The 17,671-nt window shown below is 39.2% G+C and overlaps 1 protein-coding gene and 1 long non-coding RNA gene across 9 annotated transcripts in view; both read right to left on the bottom strand.

Annotated features, from left to right (window-relative positions):
• ARHGAP12 (Rho GTPase activating protein 12) overlaps positions 1 to 17,671 on the bottom strand; it is a 77,653-nt gene that overhangs the window by 54,101 nt on the left and 5,881 nt on the right. For all 8 annotated transcript variants that reach the window (XM_040547218.1, XM_040547220.1, XM_040547221.1 and 5 more), the window contains exon 2: positions 16,866 to 17,620. In XM_040547218.1, coding sequence (XP_040403152.1) covers positions 16,866 to 17,534 — 669 coding nt within the window. In that variant the 5' untranslated portion in view covers positions 17,535 to 17,620. The remainder of the gene's footprint in view (positions 1 to 16,865; positions 17,621 to 17,671) is intronic.
• On the bottom strand, positions 8,683 to 11,896 carry LOC121064939. The gene is made up of 2 exons (XR_005816814.1): positions 11,220 to 11,896; positions 8,683 to 9,845 (listed from the first exon to the last, which is right to left on the bottom strand). It is a non-coding gene; the product is annotated as an uncharacterized LOC121064939 (long non-coding RNA).

The raw sequence follows: 17,671 nt of genomic DNA, 5'->3' as shown, positions 1-17,671 counted from the left end.
TTGGTTTCTGCTCTTTTTTCCTTTTCTGCTCATCTTAGCAGAAAGGGAAGCGCAGAGTAAAGTAATTTGCTGTTTTAAATGCGTTTGTTACCTTAACTCCCCCTGCATGCCCGGGAAGAATTTCCTTTGTGCATAAAGGCAGAAGCCACACTGACACTTCTGCTTACACCCAGAGTTCAGCAAATACTTTTGCTAATTCAGTTCATGTCGCCAGATTAATACAGCACGCAGTTCAGAGGACTCGGCCAACGATTCAATGTTCAGAAAACAAGAAAAACACCGATCTACTTATCTCAGAAAATAAAAGACCTCTGAAGAAGGCTGATGCCGAAGCCAGGGGGTGGGCCAGCACACCGCTACCGAGGGGTGAGCCCCCTCCCGGCCCCGCAGCCCCGAGTGGCTGCCCCCTGCCCTCCGGCACCCCACTGCTGGCAGCGGCGGTCAGCCAGCCCCTCTACTCGACGCAAAGAGCCGAGCAAAGGTAAACCGAGGTACCTCAACAAGCGCGGCTATTGCAGGGACAAGGGCACAAGCTCCGCGTTTCCTCGTGAGGCTGGTTCCAGTATGCCACAGGTCTGCATGGCTAAGTACAAAAAACGCCTATCCCGCCATCTAATGTGGTACTTTACAGAATTAGAAAGACACAGGATACTTTTGCCACAGTTGTCATCAAACAAGATGGAGTTAGGTAAAGGACTAATGTATGCTCTTAGCTATGCTGGACAGCTGTGTCTATAGACTTCTTATTTTTCAGAAGAAACATTATGTTGCTCAGAGTGCTTAGTCACTTTCTGTAACATTAACAAAACCCATATTGCTAATATTAATATTCAGCAGAAAGAAAAATCCTGGGTCAGGTATGCTGGGAATACCTTCATCAGTTGAAGCAAGGAAAGATGTTTTATTTTCTGCTCTTCTCCAAACCTCCAGGGTGTATCAATACCTAAAATAAGTTATAACCCAGAAGAGATATAACACGTTCAGAAATATGCCAGTAAGGAAAGGGGATGTATTTAGGTAGTTTTAAGCTGAAGACGGTTTTCTTGAACCTGTAGCAAAACTGCCCTGGATAAAGCAAGAAGTTTCCACTGCATCTGGTCGTGCTTCTGCCTTCAGACACTGCCACAGATCAGAGCTCAGGAGAGTCAGGCTTCTCTGGTTTCAGACAAATTGTACCCCTTCGCTCCGTCACACCAACCCCACAGCGGTTCCTGTCCCATTCACCCAGGCATTTCAGCCAAAAAGTTAGCAAGATGATAGCAAACCAAACCAGACAGGAAAATAAACCCAATACTACTACACTTTGGAGTTAGTAGGTAGATTTTTCAGAGCAGGGAAGCTCATTAAGGGGCAAACCCACTTTCGTGTTCCGAGATGATGAAAGGCAGTAAAACCAAATCTGTATTAGAAAGCTTTCTAGCACAGAATGTAAATCACCCTTCCAATATCCTGTAATGTGCCAGACAACAGGCAGTGCTTGTACTGAAGTTACTCTTCATTAACTATGAATTATCACTTCACAGCCTTCAGAAACAGAGTTGGGTAAGACAACTCCCAGGTGCAATTTGCAAAAAAGAAAAAAAAAAAAACAAGTCTTAGAAGTTAGATGGCAAAACCACACGTTTCACGACGAGCAGTTTTACTGAGACCCGCAGCTATTTCCCCCTTGCTGGCTGTCACAGCTGCGGCACAGGAAACTTCAAGTCACTGGTCTTCCTTGAGAAGTTACAAAATGCAACTTGTTTCATCATTTGCTCATTTGTAATACAAAATAGAGGTCTTGCAAACGAAGTGAACTGGGGCTTAGGGCTTTCCGACTGCAATCGAAACTTAAATATTTATTTTTTTCCAGAAGCAGTTGGTTTTATTTTTTCCAGTTTCAATAAAATTTTAATGTAGCCATTAAGACAAAAAGTCTGGATTGTGTACTACAGTAATTAGGAAAGAAACACAAAATAGCATCAGTGCCTACTGTCTATAATATCTTAACTAAAAGAACTGGTGAAGGGACAAGGCAGTGTCACAGTCTAGAAATTTACTTTTTTAACAAGTTTATGCCAAAATACTCGAAGTAATAATGAATGGGTTGCTCAGCAATGGACTAAGCCTATTCCCACAGGCTCAGCACATCCATCCGCACCCAAAAAACAAAACTTATCTGACTATTTCCCCCCCCAGCAGTCTTCCTCAATCAGAACAGTTCCTCATTTTACAAAGACAATTACTGCTTAATGTTCACTGGTATGCATTACAGAACATTTGCCACAACAGATTTTAATGGTCCCTTACATCCTACATGAACTACTGAGCAATTCAAATTAAAAAGCTCTAAATTGAAAAAAAAAAAAAAAAGGTAAAACAAACCTTGACATTCGGCTAGTTTTTGTTATGACTGAAATGAAAAATACACAAAACAAGAAAATATCTCCATTCCCACGCTGGTGTGACTACCTTTGAATAGGCAACCATACGGTCTGGTGGTCAAGCGCCAAGAGAATCGAGAGACTACAGGCCCCCTCTATAAAAAAGCTACTTGGTTTAAAAAAAAAAGAAATTAGGTGCCTTGAGAATGAGCATCTCATCTAGTGCTCAGTAATCAAATTGAAATACTTATTTTCTGACTCCTTAGATCTACTATAACAAAAAAAAACCAGCCCCACTTCAGTATTTCCAGCCGTATGCTAGGGTGTAAATTGAAACAAAGGAAGGTTAGAGAGCACAACATCAACCAAGTTTCCCATAACATAGTTCATTGCACTTTTTTTTTTTTAAGCACACATTTTAAAGGGTATATGGCAGTGAAAACAGACTGGACATAACTAACATTGTCAAAAATATTTTATGTTTCACTATAGGTGTACAATGTTAGTGATAAATCAGCATATGAAGTTATTACAAGTATCACTGAGCGTGCTATCTTTGAGTTGTTTGATAACTCAAAACGAAAAGAAAAAATTAGCCCACTATTTAAAATTTTGACATCCTAAATTGAAGTTTTTCATTTAAAGACTGGGAACTGTCTGTTCATCAAAAAATGCTGCATTTGCATCAGCAGGAAATTGTTAAGTAACAGTACACAGAAGTAAAAGTGATTTTTAAAGTCTCATTCCATCTTTCTGCATTGATTTCTTTCCTTCATACAAGTATCAGCAACTAATCATAGTCGGAGGTTTAACAGAAATCCTCTTGTCAGCAGGTCCTTCTCAAACAAAGCTTTCATACAATGAAAGATCCCTTAAGAAGATCAGTAACAAAGAGCTACAGCCTGCCAGAAATAGCAAAGAAAAAAAAAAAGCGTTTTGATATTTCCAGTAAAGGCTCCGTCTCCAAAGTCCTGATGTCACACTGGGATCAATCCCAATAGGGTCAGTTACAGCTGCACCTATCAGAAAGGTGGCATCTCATCTGCCCGTCTCTGGATTCAGATTGTAAAAGTCTATTTCAAAGTCTGTCTCCAGAAGCGAGATAGGACACTTCTGAATGAGTTAATGCAGCCATAAGCAAACCAGATCTCACAGTATAAATAGGAAGCTTCGTTCTTTGCCACGTTTCCGACCACAACACGGAGAACTCATGCAGTTTATCCAGTGCAGAGTTGGCAAGCAGGGGAGTGGGAGGGCGCCCTTCCAGTTTCTGCCATGATTATGAGGAGACCACGACCAATTTCTCAAATTACTAAAAGCAGCAAAATAAACTAACAATTAAATTGGCTTTCTGCCACATAATTTCAACGTTGACAACTAAAACCAAAAACTGTCCCAACCTATAGATGTCAGAGATCCATTCTGATTCATCGGTAAAAGGAAGACATGATTAAACTGCCACAAAAACCAGAAGTTACTGCTCTAAAGCAAGAGGCAGAGAATAGGCAAAAAAGACAAATCAAGACATTTAGCACTAGCCCCCCCGAAACGTACTGCTGATGGTGCAAGTGAGGCCACTGCACTCCCTGTGCATTGCACACCCGTTTACAAAGCACTTCCTAGAATACGAGGGGGGGGGAATGTCAATTAAAAAAAAAAGAAAACTCAAAATTTTGGACTGAAGTAAAATTTGCATGACCTTCTGACAAAATTAAGACAGTACTTTAAACTGAACTCATACTATGTTTTTGTTGGCAGGTGTCCATTTTATGTAATATATTATAAATTAAAATTACGTAGAAATCTTTTAAGTCCTAAAATTTTCCTTCGGAAAAGGTACAAGTAAGTAACCAGCATTTCGTACGACAGGAGTCCAAGTGCATTAAGCGAGGGAGTTCAGAAAATGACGCCTAATGTCATTAAGCGGAATGTTATGCTACTTAAAATTACTAAAACATTCCAGACTTTTTTTTGACTATACTGTGCAATAAAGCAAACCTATTAGCAATGCATTATAGCTGAGAAGGCAAGAATTTGCTAATAGTTTCATGCTGATTAAGCAACACGCAGCGAGCGGGTGCCCGAGCACTGAGAGCAAACAGCACCCTCCCCCAGGCAGCTGAATTACAACCCTGTGCTCAGCAGTCAGCGGATCAGCCAGCCACGAGCCTCTACAGAACATTCCCATTGAAACTGCAAGTATTAGAAAGTATCGCAGCACTATCTGCCAAGCTATCGGAAAAAAAAATGCTTTTAAGGACTCGTATGCATTAAAATCTCTGCGCCAAGGTATATGGCAGAGCTCAGCACGTAAAGGTTTTCTTGAAAGCTGATGGAAAGCAGCTGCTCAGCTACAGAAACCAAGTTCAACGAAAGCTGAACTTTCTGGGAGTCTCCAAGAAAAATAGGTAATAGGGTAAAGGGCATGTTATTTCTCTATTATAAACATGCACCTTTAGAAGGTCATTGCATTTGTTTGATGATACCGCTAAAGCCAAATATCACAAGCGAAATTTAAAGTATTACCATTTCTGGAAAAGTGAAAATTCGCCATGAATTAAGGCGGACAGAAAAACAAGTTTTTAAAACGGATTTAAAATTACCACGTAGAAGTTTTGACAAGAATATTTCTCCACTGACTTCAATGCTGTTTTCTAGAGATACTTTCAGTATTACCACTGAGCTTCTCTAAAATGGTGAAAAAAAGCGCCCACGATGCCTGCTGTTGCAAGGCTCAGGTCTGCAGAAGTGACAGTGACGCCTGGCCAGCCAGCTACCCAGAAACCTTCCTGGAACACCACTGCCATTAAATAAAGCTCCATTTGCTGTCCAGTCACATCTAGTACAACAGCTACATAAAACATAGATGGCTTACCTGGAAACTTTAAATACCTTTTAATACATGCTTAAGAGCAGCATTGCTCCCAATTATTTTGTCTTCACGAGAGCTGCAATTGAGTGTCTAGGGGGTTACCTGCATCTTCTCAACAACACTTAATGAGATCCAATCACTGAGATCTAACCGCAGGCATCAGTATTAATAATTATGCTTTTTAGAATGCCATTAAAATCGAGGGACTAGAGGATGGGCAATTGATCTGGCACAGCAATCATAACACAACCTACAACAAAGCCATTCGGCTGGACCTGTGGTACCACGAGCCTTGCAGCCATCACTCGTCCTACAGAGAAATGCAGGAGAAGAGCTGCAGGAAGATTTTAAACCACTAATCTCTGCTATGAACACCAGTGCATACTTCACACTGTAGCATAAAAAGTCATGTAAGAGCAGAAGCTAACATTTTATGCTGCCTTTAACCAAGGCAGCAGCGTAGAGCTTTTGGCCACGCTGGCACCCCATAACAAAATGGGTCTAGTAGCAGCAATGTTAAAAAAGATTGATTAAAAAAAGACATGTCACACCCACATTTTTGTCACTACAAGGAAACATACCTTTACTGAGATGCTTAGTATAAGCTGGTATGAAAAGAGTTCCTTACTTGAAAACAAACTGGGACACGAAGCTGGTAGGTTTTGGGATTGCCTGTTTCCACAGGCTTTTCTCCACACAAACCTTCTGCCAAGCACACAGATGATACAGAAGTAGTTTCCACACACACTTCATTTTTCACATATTTAAATGTTATTTCAACTAACATTTAATTTTTCATTTCATTTTAAATATGTAGTTTAAAACTAGACACTACGCTTCCCCTTAATCATTTAGCGCACTATTAAAACTGGTTTTACCTTTCTGTATTTAAAATCAAAACTGATTTTTACCTAGCAGGTTTCAACCAGCAGCGAACAGGTTGGACTTTGTCTTTAAACACCACTTGCCTTATACCAGTCCCTTTCCTGAATCTGCATTCATATCCAGTATGCTCTCACATTTTTACTGCTAACACTGCATATAATTAGTGGGTTCCACGACAGACAGCACGATTTTGTAGAAGGTGCAAGACAGTCACGGTACAACAACCAAGATCAGAGATTGTAATTTAACTTTCAAAGGAATTTGGTATTTCAAGATACTGCATTTGTCATCCTTACTGTTTTGGAGTCCTTTAGAACAGGACGTTTATCAGCCTTCATCAAGAAAACTTTAAGGCAAAAAGCAAAAAATGGCAAAAAAAAAAGTTTGGCATTAAAACCCATTTTAGATGAGTTTTCTGCTTAAAACTTCTCTGACCAGGAAAAATACTTCTGATTTTGACACTTGTGGAAATGAAGTTCCCAATAAACCATGAAAATCCCACATATATTAGCACTGAGAGAGAATGAGGGAGAGAAGGAAGAATATGAATGAATATGAATTGAAGGGATGAAGAATTAAGACAAAGTGTCACAAGTCCTTCTAAATTCAGAAGACATTGCCTACACAACATATTTTCTCCACCACAAAACTGAAACTCTGAGGTTTAGTTAGGGCTGTTTGAGACCCCCATCTCACACACCCCCCCTCCCCGAACTCACTTATTCTAGAGGCATAAGAAAAAGAACATGTACTGTTACACCAGGCATAACATTTTTTTCTGATCATGAAGTAGGAAAGCAAGTCTCATGCCAGACAAGACACAGACAATATTTTACATCAAGATTGCAGCTTCAAATTCTGTCCTAAAAGACGTAATAGGATGAACAGCAACAAAAAAATACTCATTGTCAGCGCATTTATACAGTATTTAAAAATTTGAACAAAGTAAGAATATTTCCTTTAACTGCTGTTTAAAGACATACAGAAAAGCCTATAAGAAATTGTGCCATGTTGCTTCTAATTTCTTTTTTAATTCTCCGTTTTCAATTGTGCTAGAATAGACTACAGTACCTCTGATTTTAATGTTCTGATTCCATTTTGCAAAGGAGTACAAAACAGGATGAATATTTTTAGAAATAGATCAATATTTTTAGAATTACATCCAAAACACAGCACATAACTTCAACAAGTTAGAGATTTCTAAGATCACTTTTCAGTTTTCTGTTATTTTTTGTTGTTGTTTTGTTGTTTTTTTTAAAATGCTAACAACAAGTACATAATTGTACTGTTAAAAACTACATTGAAATCCCAACGAACACAGCAACAGACCGTACATAATGCTTACAGGAGAGCTAAGCAAAGCAAGAAAATTCTCATGGGAATCTCAACCAGGTTGCAGCTTTTCCCCCCCTCGCAACAACTAAAAATATACATATTTGTCCTGTGACTGTACTTTTTACTGTTTCTCTCTACTCGCAAGACAGTTTATTGGCACTTGGGTTTAGGGCAGAAAGCATTCAACAGCCACGCATTTCTGTACTCTTTCTTCCCCTTTATTTTCCTTACACTAGCAAGAATTTCTTTCATTTTTGAGAACAGTTATTTCTGCAATTCAGTATCCAGAGTAAAGAAGTGTACTTTGTCATTCCATTTTGTGTTTCAACATTAGGACAGAATTTAAACCAAGTCTGCAGCTACCACTATGCTTCAATGAAACTAGATACTAAACCAGATTTTTTTCCCCTATGACAGCTGCAAACATATAAAGAAAATGTAGTATTTGTGGAATTTTATTAACTTTACAACAGCTCTGAGGCTGCACTCAACCCAAATCCAACCACAGCAAGGGCAACAGAGAAGCCTGGCCCTCGGTGCACAAGTCACAGTCTACAGCATAACATATGGTGAAGTAAAGCAGCAAGCACTCAGGACAGACAGGCAGTAAGGAGGCACAGTGAAAAGATGAAATGAGGGGAGGATAAGTGTATGCAATTCCTGAGACCACCACCAGAGAGTTTTTAAATTCAGCCCTTCAAGCTACAGCAACTGGTCTGTCTTCTTTCTACCTGACCTCTGCATTTGCCTTTAACAACTGGTTGCATTGAGAATAAACACCAAAAAGATACTTTGCAATTTTCAGCAAATGCTCGGTAGGTGAAAAGGGTGGGTAAGTTTCTAATCAAAAGGAAGACTTACCAACCAACAACAGTTCCCACAGACAGGTGAGTATGAGACTTGCACTCCAGGATCTGGAGCTTTATCCTTACGTGCTGCAGTAATGTAACTGGATCTTCCTAAGCACAGCTATGACCAGTCACGACTAAAGAGAAAGTTTATGAAAGTGTAAAAAGCAACATGATTTTGATCTATCCTTTCTACCCACCGACTATGACTACATATATAACAAGTATACACACAGAACTCAAGATGTGAAGTATTGCATCATTTTCTCCTGCTACGAATTTCATGATGTGTCACAAAGAAGCATACAACCAGCAACATATGGCCTGGCCTAGTATACAGTGCTGGAGAAATAAAATTGGAAATATCTTATGGATATTGATTCCATTTGTTGCAGAAAGCAACCACGTTACAAGAAGGCAAGGGAAGAGCCACAAAACTGACAGTGAAAGAAGCCACAGGGAGGTTTAACTGAAGAGTTAACAGAAGGGTTAACTGATGAATCGCAAATAAAAAGGAAAAAAATCTTCCCTCTGAAATCAATTGCAAAGAAATAAATTGTCTGCGCAACATCATCTTTCCTCATAATGTTCTCTTTATTTGTTTAAACAAACAGCATGCCAAAGAGTTGCAGCTGCTGGATAGCACTGTCTTACATCCTTCATAAATGTTACTTGGAGTTTCGTCAGACCCTAAGTTTGGACAAAGTCTGCTGAGGCTTTTAGAACTTTACAAAGCAAGAAACAAGTTATTTGCAAAGCACTTGGGAGTTGTTGTTTTTTTTCTCTCGTTCTCCATAAAAAAATAAATTTGAGCACAAGTACATACCCAAGTTTTGTTTAGTCAATGGTTACAACAGCAGCTTGTAAACTAGAAAAGAAGGAAAGGGATACAATACAGCTTTTTACACACACAGTTAATTGAAAACAAAGTTTAAGTTTCTATCTTGGTACATCACAACCCACATCCCGATATAAGAACAAGTACTCTAACACTTGGGGAGAGAAGGAACAGACAGGTCTCTTCTGGGGAGAAGGGCATGGAAGAATACCAAGAAAAAAAAATCCCTTCCAAGTTTTATTTTCCCCCCAGTAAACGTCCTTCCTTCTCAGAGGTGACAAACGAAGAACATAATCCTTCCAGCCAACAAAGACGAGATGGGAGAAAGCAAGTCAGACCGAAGGCCGCAGCCGGGAGCTGTGAGGGCAGCAGTGGGTGACCGACGAGCACCTGCCCCGTGAGGGGCTGCCCACCATGACAGGCCGAGCGCCACGGGGCTGGAAGGAGAGCGCCGTGACAGCCATGCTGCTGGCAGGCCTCAGGGAGCTCCGGCCGGGCTGCCTCGCCTCAGGCCTAACACCACAGCCACAGGGCCCGGCCATGACAAGTGGGCCGGGCAGGAAGCAACAAAGCCTCCTCCGGCTTTATCTGCACGGGCGTGAGCGTAGGGATGAAGGAGTCACACCGGTTATATGCAACATGGCGTGGAATTTCTGTGTAGCGCGAGTGATTCTGAACAACATCCTGGCAACCTGTCAAGCTGCCTAGAAAAGAAATTTGTATACAACACTGTTATATATATTGAACAAGTTCAGAAAGATTTTGGGGAGTAGTATTTTTGTTTTTATCAGGCAGTATGTTGTCCTTCACATAGTACCTTTGTTGTAGGTATCTCAGCCCATAGGTTGTACCAAAAAGGCAAGTGAGTCCTTCAGTCCACCAGGCTTGCAAACTTTGCACTAGACTATTTATAGCTATTCAGGCTGTAATAAAGGAGTACACACAGCCTTTGGTATTGCTGCACCGGTATTTACATACTTGCTCACAGCACTCCTCCAGCCAGCACCGTTCCATCTCCGTGCTCTACCAGCAATAAATATTTACAGAGCCGTGCGGTGACTAGAGCAGCAAAGTTATTCAGCTGAATGATAATCCACGAAAGCAAGAGAAAGATGACATCTGCTTGTGCTAGCCACGGCCAGAAAACCTGCATAACACTCTGCTCTTCAGCAGTGCCTTTCAACAGAACACGGGGAAGCTACTTAATTTAACTGGATGATCTGAAGATCATCCAGAAGCCCCAGGCAAACCATTTAAAAAGGGAACAATTAAAACTATTAATTAAATTCATAAGTCGTATGTAATTTCAGATTAAAGAGGGGTGCCAGTAAATTCTAATCAGGAACTCTGCTTACAAACAGAAGTTGAAGCCAGATAATACAACATCAAAAACCAACATAAGCAATAAGCTCAACCCCTCAGCTTTAAGGTTTCATTTACAAAACTTTTATCTGAGGGAGAACTACAATTCATTGAAACAGAGACTCACAATACCCACGCCCATCGTCAGAACATCTTTGTACACAAGTTCTCAACCCTCAAGAGTTTACAACAGAAAAGACAGGCAGAAAAAAAAATGTTAAAAGAAAAAAAAAATAAGACTACTTTACTTCTGAACAATCTCTCAGCCATTTCAGCAGCAATGAGTACAATACCTATTCTGGATGTAACGCTAAATGCGCACCCGGAGAGAAAAAGTTTTGCAAAGATTTCACGTGGGAACTATTCCATGCCTCTGCTCATACCTTTCACCTTTCTGTGTGCTGTTTTCAGCACTCTCTCATTTTCCATGAGAGAGATTTTCAGTGAGAAAGATGACTGCAATTGCAAAGTATTTAAGATACTGAAATACCATGGAATTAGTTACAAACTTCTGCATTTTTTTTTTTTTTACTGTTTTCTACAAAAGACGTTATCCACATTTATTTGATCACTTCTTTATATTAACCTAACACTTCCATAAAGTGGTGTACTGAACAGTTACAATCTTTCCCAAGAACTAGCTCAGAAGCCACACTAAGATAGACTAAATGCAAAGTTGTAAGTGTAATTTAACACTACATTGCCCAATCACTCACCATCACAAAAGTCTTTGAAACTCTTCATCATCAATTCTTACTATTCAGAAGAAGATTATATTGTTTAAAAGTATTGTGCTTTAGTATTCGAATAAAATCCATGTAAGGACAAAACCCATTTCTGTCTATCACTTTTAAATCAAACACCTCTGCAAAGACACAGAAATATCAGCTGTTTGGGTACTTAGAAGTGCACAGACTTTACTTTCCTTTTTTGAGCACAAATGTCTACTATTCCAGAGAGCTGCCCATCTGACCAAAAAAAAGCGTTCTGCATTTTATTCTATCCAGTCATACGTTCCCTACTGTTTTGTCACACTGCTGTGAAACAAGTGAGACTTTCTTTAGAATTCTACAAAATAACAGCACATTTATTTAACATACAAGCATTGGAACATTAAACAACTGTCTAGAAAGCAACTAGGTAAATATATACAGAATGCAATTGTTTATTCTCAGAGTTACGCAACGTTCAAGAACAAGATAGGATCAAATATTCTCAAGTACGGTTTTTGTTTATTACAAAGCAATTTGAGTTTGTTCTGCATCTGGAAGTTCCCAACTTAAAAACCGACAGAAGCGCTGCCAATGGAGAACAAGCAAGTCTCCAGTATCGCCTGCTGCTTTAAGTTTATGCAGCAGCCAGACAAAACATCAGTTCATTTTCCTGGTGCTGCTTTTCTGTATAAGCGTTTACCGGCTGCGGAGATTCTGCCATTGTCAGAGCTGAAGGTGGTATTTTGTACTGCTTAAAAGAAAAGGCAGGTTCAGGGTAACTGATACAACTTTCTAACCAGCCTGAAACGTTTTTCTAAATTGTAACAGCAGTTATTGGAATTACATAAGAAGAATTGTTTTAATGCTTTACAAAATACCACAGACAACTTCTAATGACAAGGAACTAAAAGCTTTATTCTTCACCTCATTATAACGGGTATATTTCAGCATATTCTAACTTAATGAAGTAAAAAAAAAAAAAAAGTTATTATGCAAACTAAATCTGAGGGCCACAAAAACAGTAACAAACATTTATTTAGAGTTTTAGTATTTGACCGAGGTAGTCTAATACTTAAGATTTACCACCAGCCTTTCAGCTAGGTGGCAAAATAGACAAAAATGCTAAGACCTCCAGATAATGCACTCACACTATCTACTGAAACATACACACACACAAAAAAAAAGTTGTCTCCATTTAAGAAGTTATAGCAATTCCCACAGAAATCTCTAGAGTAAAACTGAAGGATCTCTTTGCAAGATCTTCACTACTCAGAATTAATCAAAGCAAAACAGTCATCCTAGTGATAATCCCCTTTAGCACTTGACAGTTTATGCAATAGTCAATTACTAAAGAGGATGAAAGACAGAACGATCTTTGCAAATGGGTCACTGTCTATATTTATAATGATTAAAAACAGCCTGCTACTAAAAGTAACTTTTAATGAGCATAAGAAGTAACACTAAGTTAGAGCAAATATTTTACTCATACACATACATAATCACCTATATAATCCATGTCTCTGATGACACAGTAGGAAGTTACACTCATCCTCATCAGAAAAAGTATTTCAGGTAAGTTATACATTAGCATTGCTGAAAGCAGATTAATTTCTGTCTGCAGCTATTTTATTCCAAAGTACCATCCTTCTATAAAGATAACACCTAACCATCCTTAGCATGATCTCTGAACTTAACCAACTTCTCCCTCTCTGCACACCCTCTCTCAAAATCTGTTGAGTACATTTTACTTGCAAACACTGTCCCAAAGCCTTCTAAACCACTTTCAAATTTTTTCCACTTTTGCTTCAACTCTTCCTTCTTAAGAAAACAGATGTGCCTAAATGCGTAGGTTTTGGGTTTCCCCCCCACACCTACACAACAATTATTCTGGCCTATACTGCACATCACTAACCTTTCAGCTGCTTCTCTCAAGTATTGCTCATCCTCTGCTACAACATTCTCCTCTTAGTTTCCTTCTTTCCCATTGCTAGCATCTCAAAGGATTGTCTTCTGCCCTTTCCATAGGATCTGGACATCACACCTGACACCACTGTCCTAAAATTCTGTTGAAAACATTCATTGATTCTCAGATTTGAGCACAATCAGCGTGCCAGTGATTCCATCTGTGCAATCCTGATCCACTTCATTCAACACCAGTTCTACTGGCAGGTACTATCTCCACCAGATTTAAATCTGGTTAAATTGGAACATTTCCTCTCAAGCCCTGCTTTCTCTAATTACCTCCAGCCTTCCTACAGTTCAAGTCCATAAGCAAACATCTGATTCTTAGCACACCTTATGCATCTGAGTTACACCCAGTACTTGGAATTTCTTTACACAAAGAGCCAGAAGTATTCATTACCCTTTCCTTTTTTTCCTCCCTCTTGATCAGATCATTTTGCCCTCATCTTCATTAACAAGTTCTTCTGCTCACATTGTCACCTCCCTAACCTCCATTTCATACCACATCTCAAAAAATCCTTCCTTTATGCAGTACACTGGAGACTGGATCTTCCAACATTTCCACAGCCAGCAAATGTATGAGCTGGAGGTTGTTCAGCCACAGAAGCTGTACTTTTTTTACTGGAAAGGTGAAGTAGGATAATCTTCAGAGAACAGTGTACCCATCTCTCAGAAGTATTTCATAATACAAGCACTCCTCTGCATCTCATATATTCATACTCAGGACACTGAAAAAACGCTGCAGGTTGGGATAGGGACAAAAAATTACCGTCACCTCAAACTAACCCATTCCTCATTTCCGTGGCTGGCTGGAAACCATGCCACTGGGCTGGGTAAGTTCAAAGGTTCCTTCTCCAAACCGACTCGACCACAAAAGCACACCCCTTAACTCTCAGGCTTCCTCAGTACCAGCTCGGTGCTGACATCAATGTTAACTCCCCTTCCAGCCAGACTCTTAAATCATGAGTCTAGGAAGAAATAAAAAGTCACCCACACAGAGATACTATCAAGGCCAGTCTAGTCTCTAACCTTACAAATTTAAGAGAAAACACCTGGAGCTTGAAGCTCATTGCAGTACAGACGGCATAAAACTGAATTCCACAGCAGGCAGAGGGAAGGAAGAGCTGCAGTCGGACTGTCTTGGGAAGCAAAATCCTGTTTGTGTGCGAAAGCAGGGAACTTGATGTTCTCACTACAGACTAAAAAGCAATAAAAACAGCTTTCTAAGCCATTAATTTCGGCACAGCTGATTTGTACTAAACAACGCTCATTATTGAAAGAATTATAAAAAAAACCATGGGTCTGTTCCAGAGAAGGCTGGCACTCATAGTATCTAGACTGAGCTGCGGTGACATCAGTTCTACTACTGCTTTAATCCCTATGGCTATGAAATGTCAAATATTTTTATCATATTGAAAGAGCCCATGATTCTGCATGACGAGATGAAGTTACTTCATGGTTTTAAAATAAGACAACTGCGAGGCATACTGAGCACCCGCTCTCTTGATGTCCGAGGCTGTGATCAGGACAAGTTCCACGGCAACACACGTCAAACACCACCATGATTTTCCCTACAGCTGAAACATCACATTTTTAGCATTTGGAATATTAAGCACTGGGACACCTTCCATTTTCAGACCCTCCTTACAACCCTGTAAAGCCTACACGCACATGCATACTTGTCCCACCAAAGTCCACACATATAAATAGGTTCCAGTGGTGAGGCAGTGGGGGGTGGGATGGAGGAGAAAGGTGAAAAGATTGTGTCACTGTATCAGCACCACAAAGTTGCACAAAAAATGAACAGCAGGCCTGAATGTTAATTACTGTGTGGCAGAAGACACCCATGTAACATCAATTTCACCTACTTTAACTAGGAAAGGCGATGCTTATTCAACACAGTAGAGGAAACTGTCTTGACACACAACATAAAAATAAGTGTGATAAACTATTTAGAGTAAAATATACTTTCAAACCATTCCTTAGTATTTTGTCATTCATTCAGCAATCAATTAATCCAACAGCAGATGAGCCACTGCACGTTTCTGAAGTAAATGCCTAACAGTTATCTTATCCTTAGTTCTAAGCAGCTGGTATCAACTACTGTGAGCTAGGACATCGGTTTTCTCCACTTTGTTCATAACAATCTTTATGTTAATGAAGTACGAAATGAAACTAAAACTAAAAGCATGAAGAAATGACATTCAGTAACCCCATTTATTCCATATTATTCACATTTTTAAAAAAAAGTGAAAGTAAAATTGTTAGAAAAGGTAACAAATATTAGAGGCATGAAATCCCCTAACTAGAGAAACTCCAACTTTGAAGAAAGAGGTCAAGAATAGAGTAGGATATTTAAGAATTCCTGATAGTGGGTACTTCAATAAATATCAATATATTATATAATAATATAGATTAAGAGTTCATGACTACGTAAATCACCTCATCTATCTTGTATCTTTAAGACCTTTCTATACTCGCTCATATTAACTAAGCAGCTTTGTACGAATTGTGTCTTATTACAAAACCAGTGCTGATGCACTGCTCTCCACAGTAATATTTTCATTTCCAAAGTTAGCATCAGCTTTCACTTGAATACCGCTCTTAACTGAGTCCTGAATGTGGCAAGTGAGTGGCTGACAAATGGGATTTATTATAGTGGTTGGTTTGTACACACGCAACAATGAAGTGTAAGGAAGTTTAAGAGCAGCAAATTTTTAATCTGGGAATTCTAAAACAATTTAAAATCTCTGTATATTGGGGATTAAAATCTCTGTATTACACAAATACATAAATATGCACATGTACACACACACACATCAATACTTCAAGAACAAATCTGGAATTACAATAGACCAATTAACTTGGTTATCCATACCAGAAGTATGACCTAATTATCTAAATCAGTGCTAACTTTTTTGTTGTTGTTGTTAAGGGAGGAGAAGGGCAAGGAGGTATTAAAAAAAAAAAAGGAAAAAAAAGGAAGTAAATGAAATGGCTTCCATTTTACTAAAGAAAAAGGAAATCAATGCTCAGTTTTAGCCTGAAGTGGGAGTACATCATTCCTGAGATTCTTCCATACTAATTAACAAAACTCACATGTTTTGAGTTTTAATCCAGTGTAAACTTGTGAGAAGCAGAATTGGCAAGGCTGACTCATTACAAGAGCCTACAAATAAAGTAATCAAGCCAGAAATTAAACTCCATACAAATCTAAGTGTACCATTTTTAAGCTATTAAACCCTCTAGTACGTCAATTTGCAGCTCGTACACTATCTACACACAGATTTAGAAAAAGCTGACAGTAACTAGCACTATTATCTTCCTCCGCTTTCACAAATCCAAACGAGTTACTGCAATAGGCTCCCTTCCTCTGGAAGAGAATAATCCAAATTAAGCGTCATCTCCAAACAAACTTAATAAAGAAGAGCTGTTTCTGTAACATTCAATCGCATGAATCGTAAATGGAATTAATCCCCAAACCAAAGTACTTCTGCAAGTAATAGAACCACATACGTCAACTGGTTGGACTTCAACAGCTAGTTCATGCTGAGACAATACATTTTGACTTAATCTCAATTTATTACAGAAAAAAAAAAATCAAAACTGTAACAAACCATTATGGTAACAAGGAAAAAGGGAGAAGGAAAAAAACCACACATCTACAGAAACCATTTTTAAGCTTACCTGCACTTGTTCTGTGGAGCTACTACTGAGTTCATCTCCAGATTCTGAATCTTGATGAATTTTTTCTGAGCCTTCTCCTGCTGAATCACAAGATTGTTCATGCAAAAAGCTGGTCTTCTCTATTTCCAAGAACTCTGGACACGGGAAATGACCCATGGAGATGGTTCTATACTGATTGGAAATTTTGGGAGACTGCAACTCGTTGTTAAGTTTTCCATTGTTTTGAGTAAGGTCCAGACTCAACCCAAGAGTTTGACCAGGGCTATTGTTCGGTCCCAGATTTTGATTGGCATCTCGAACTAAACAAGACACTTGAACTGGAGAAGATTTTCCAAAACTAGAAAGCTCTGGTGACTTATTCACATTTTCTGTCGACCTCTGTAATCCGTGTGTCAACTTTAAAGCATTATTTGACAGCATTCCTGCTTGCTTAACAGGTGGCATCAGTGCTTTTCGTGGTATTTCCTTCACATACTGTGCTGGCACATAAAAGGGTTTGGAATTTTCATCCCTTTTGACTTGCCACCAGTCATCATTAGTTTTCTTCACTAAGATGTATTTCTCTCCTTGCTTAATCACAATTTTCTTGTCCTTGGCCTCGTACTCGTAGTCATACTCCACTTCAATGTACAATTGTCCTGGAAGGATCTTCCCACCCTTATCGGCCATCTCTCTTTGAAAAGATTTCACCTTTTCCGGCAAACAGTAAGCGACATTCTGCTTCAGAAGTGTTATTTTCCTGTTAATAATCAGAGCTGCAAGGAAAAAAAAAAAAGTTATATCTACATAATGAATTGTCCAAGAGC

The sequence above is a fragment of the Cygnus olor genome, chromosome 2 (genome assembly GCF_009769625.2).
Source record: "Cygnus olor isolate bCygOlo1 chromosome 2, bCygOlo1.pri.v2, whole genome shotgun sequence".
Lineage (NCBI taxonomy): Eukaryota > Metazoa > Chordata > Aves > Anseriformes > Anatidae > Cygnus > Cygnus olor.
The sequence above is the reverse complement of the archived record's forward strand: the minus strand, read 5'-3'. Positions and strand labels throughout refer to the sequence as shown.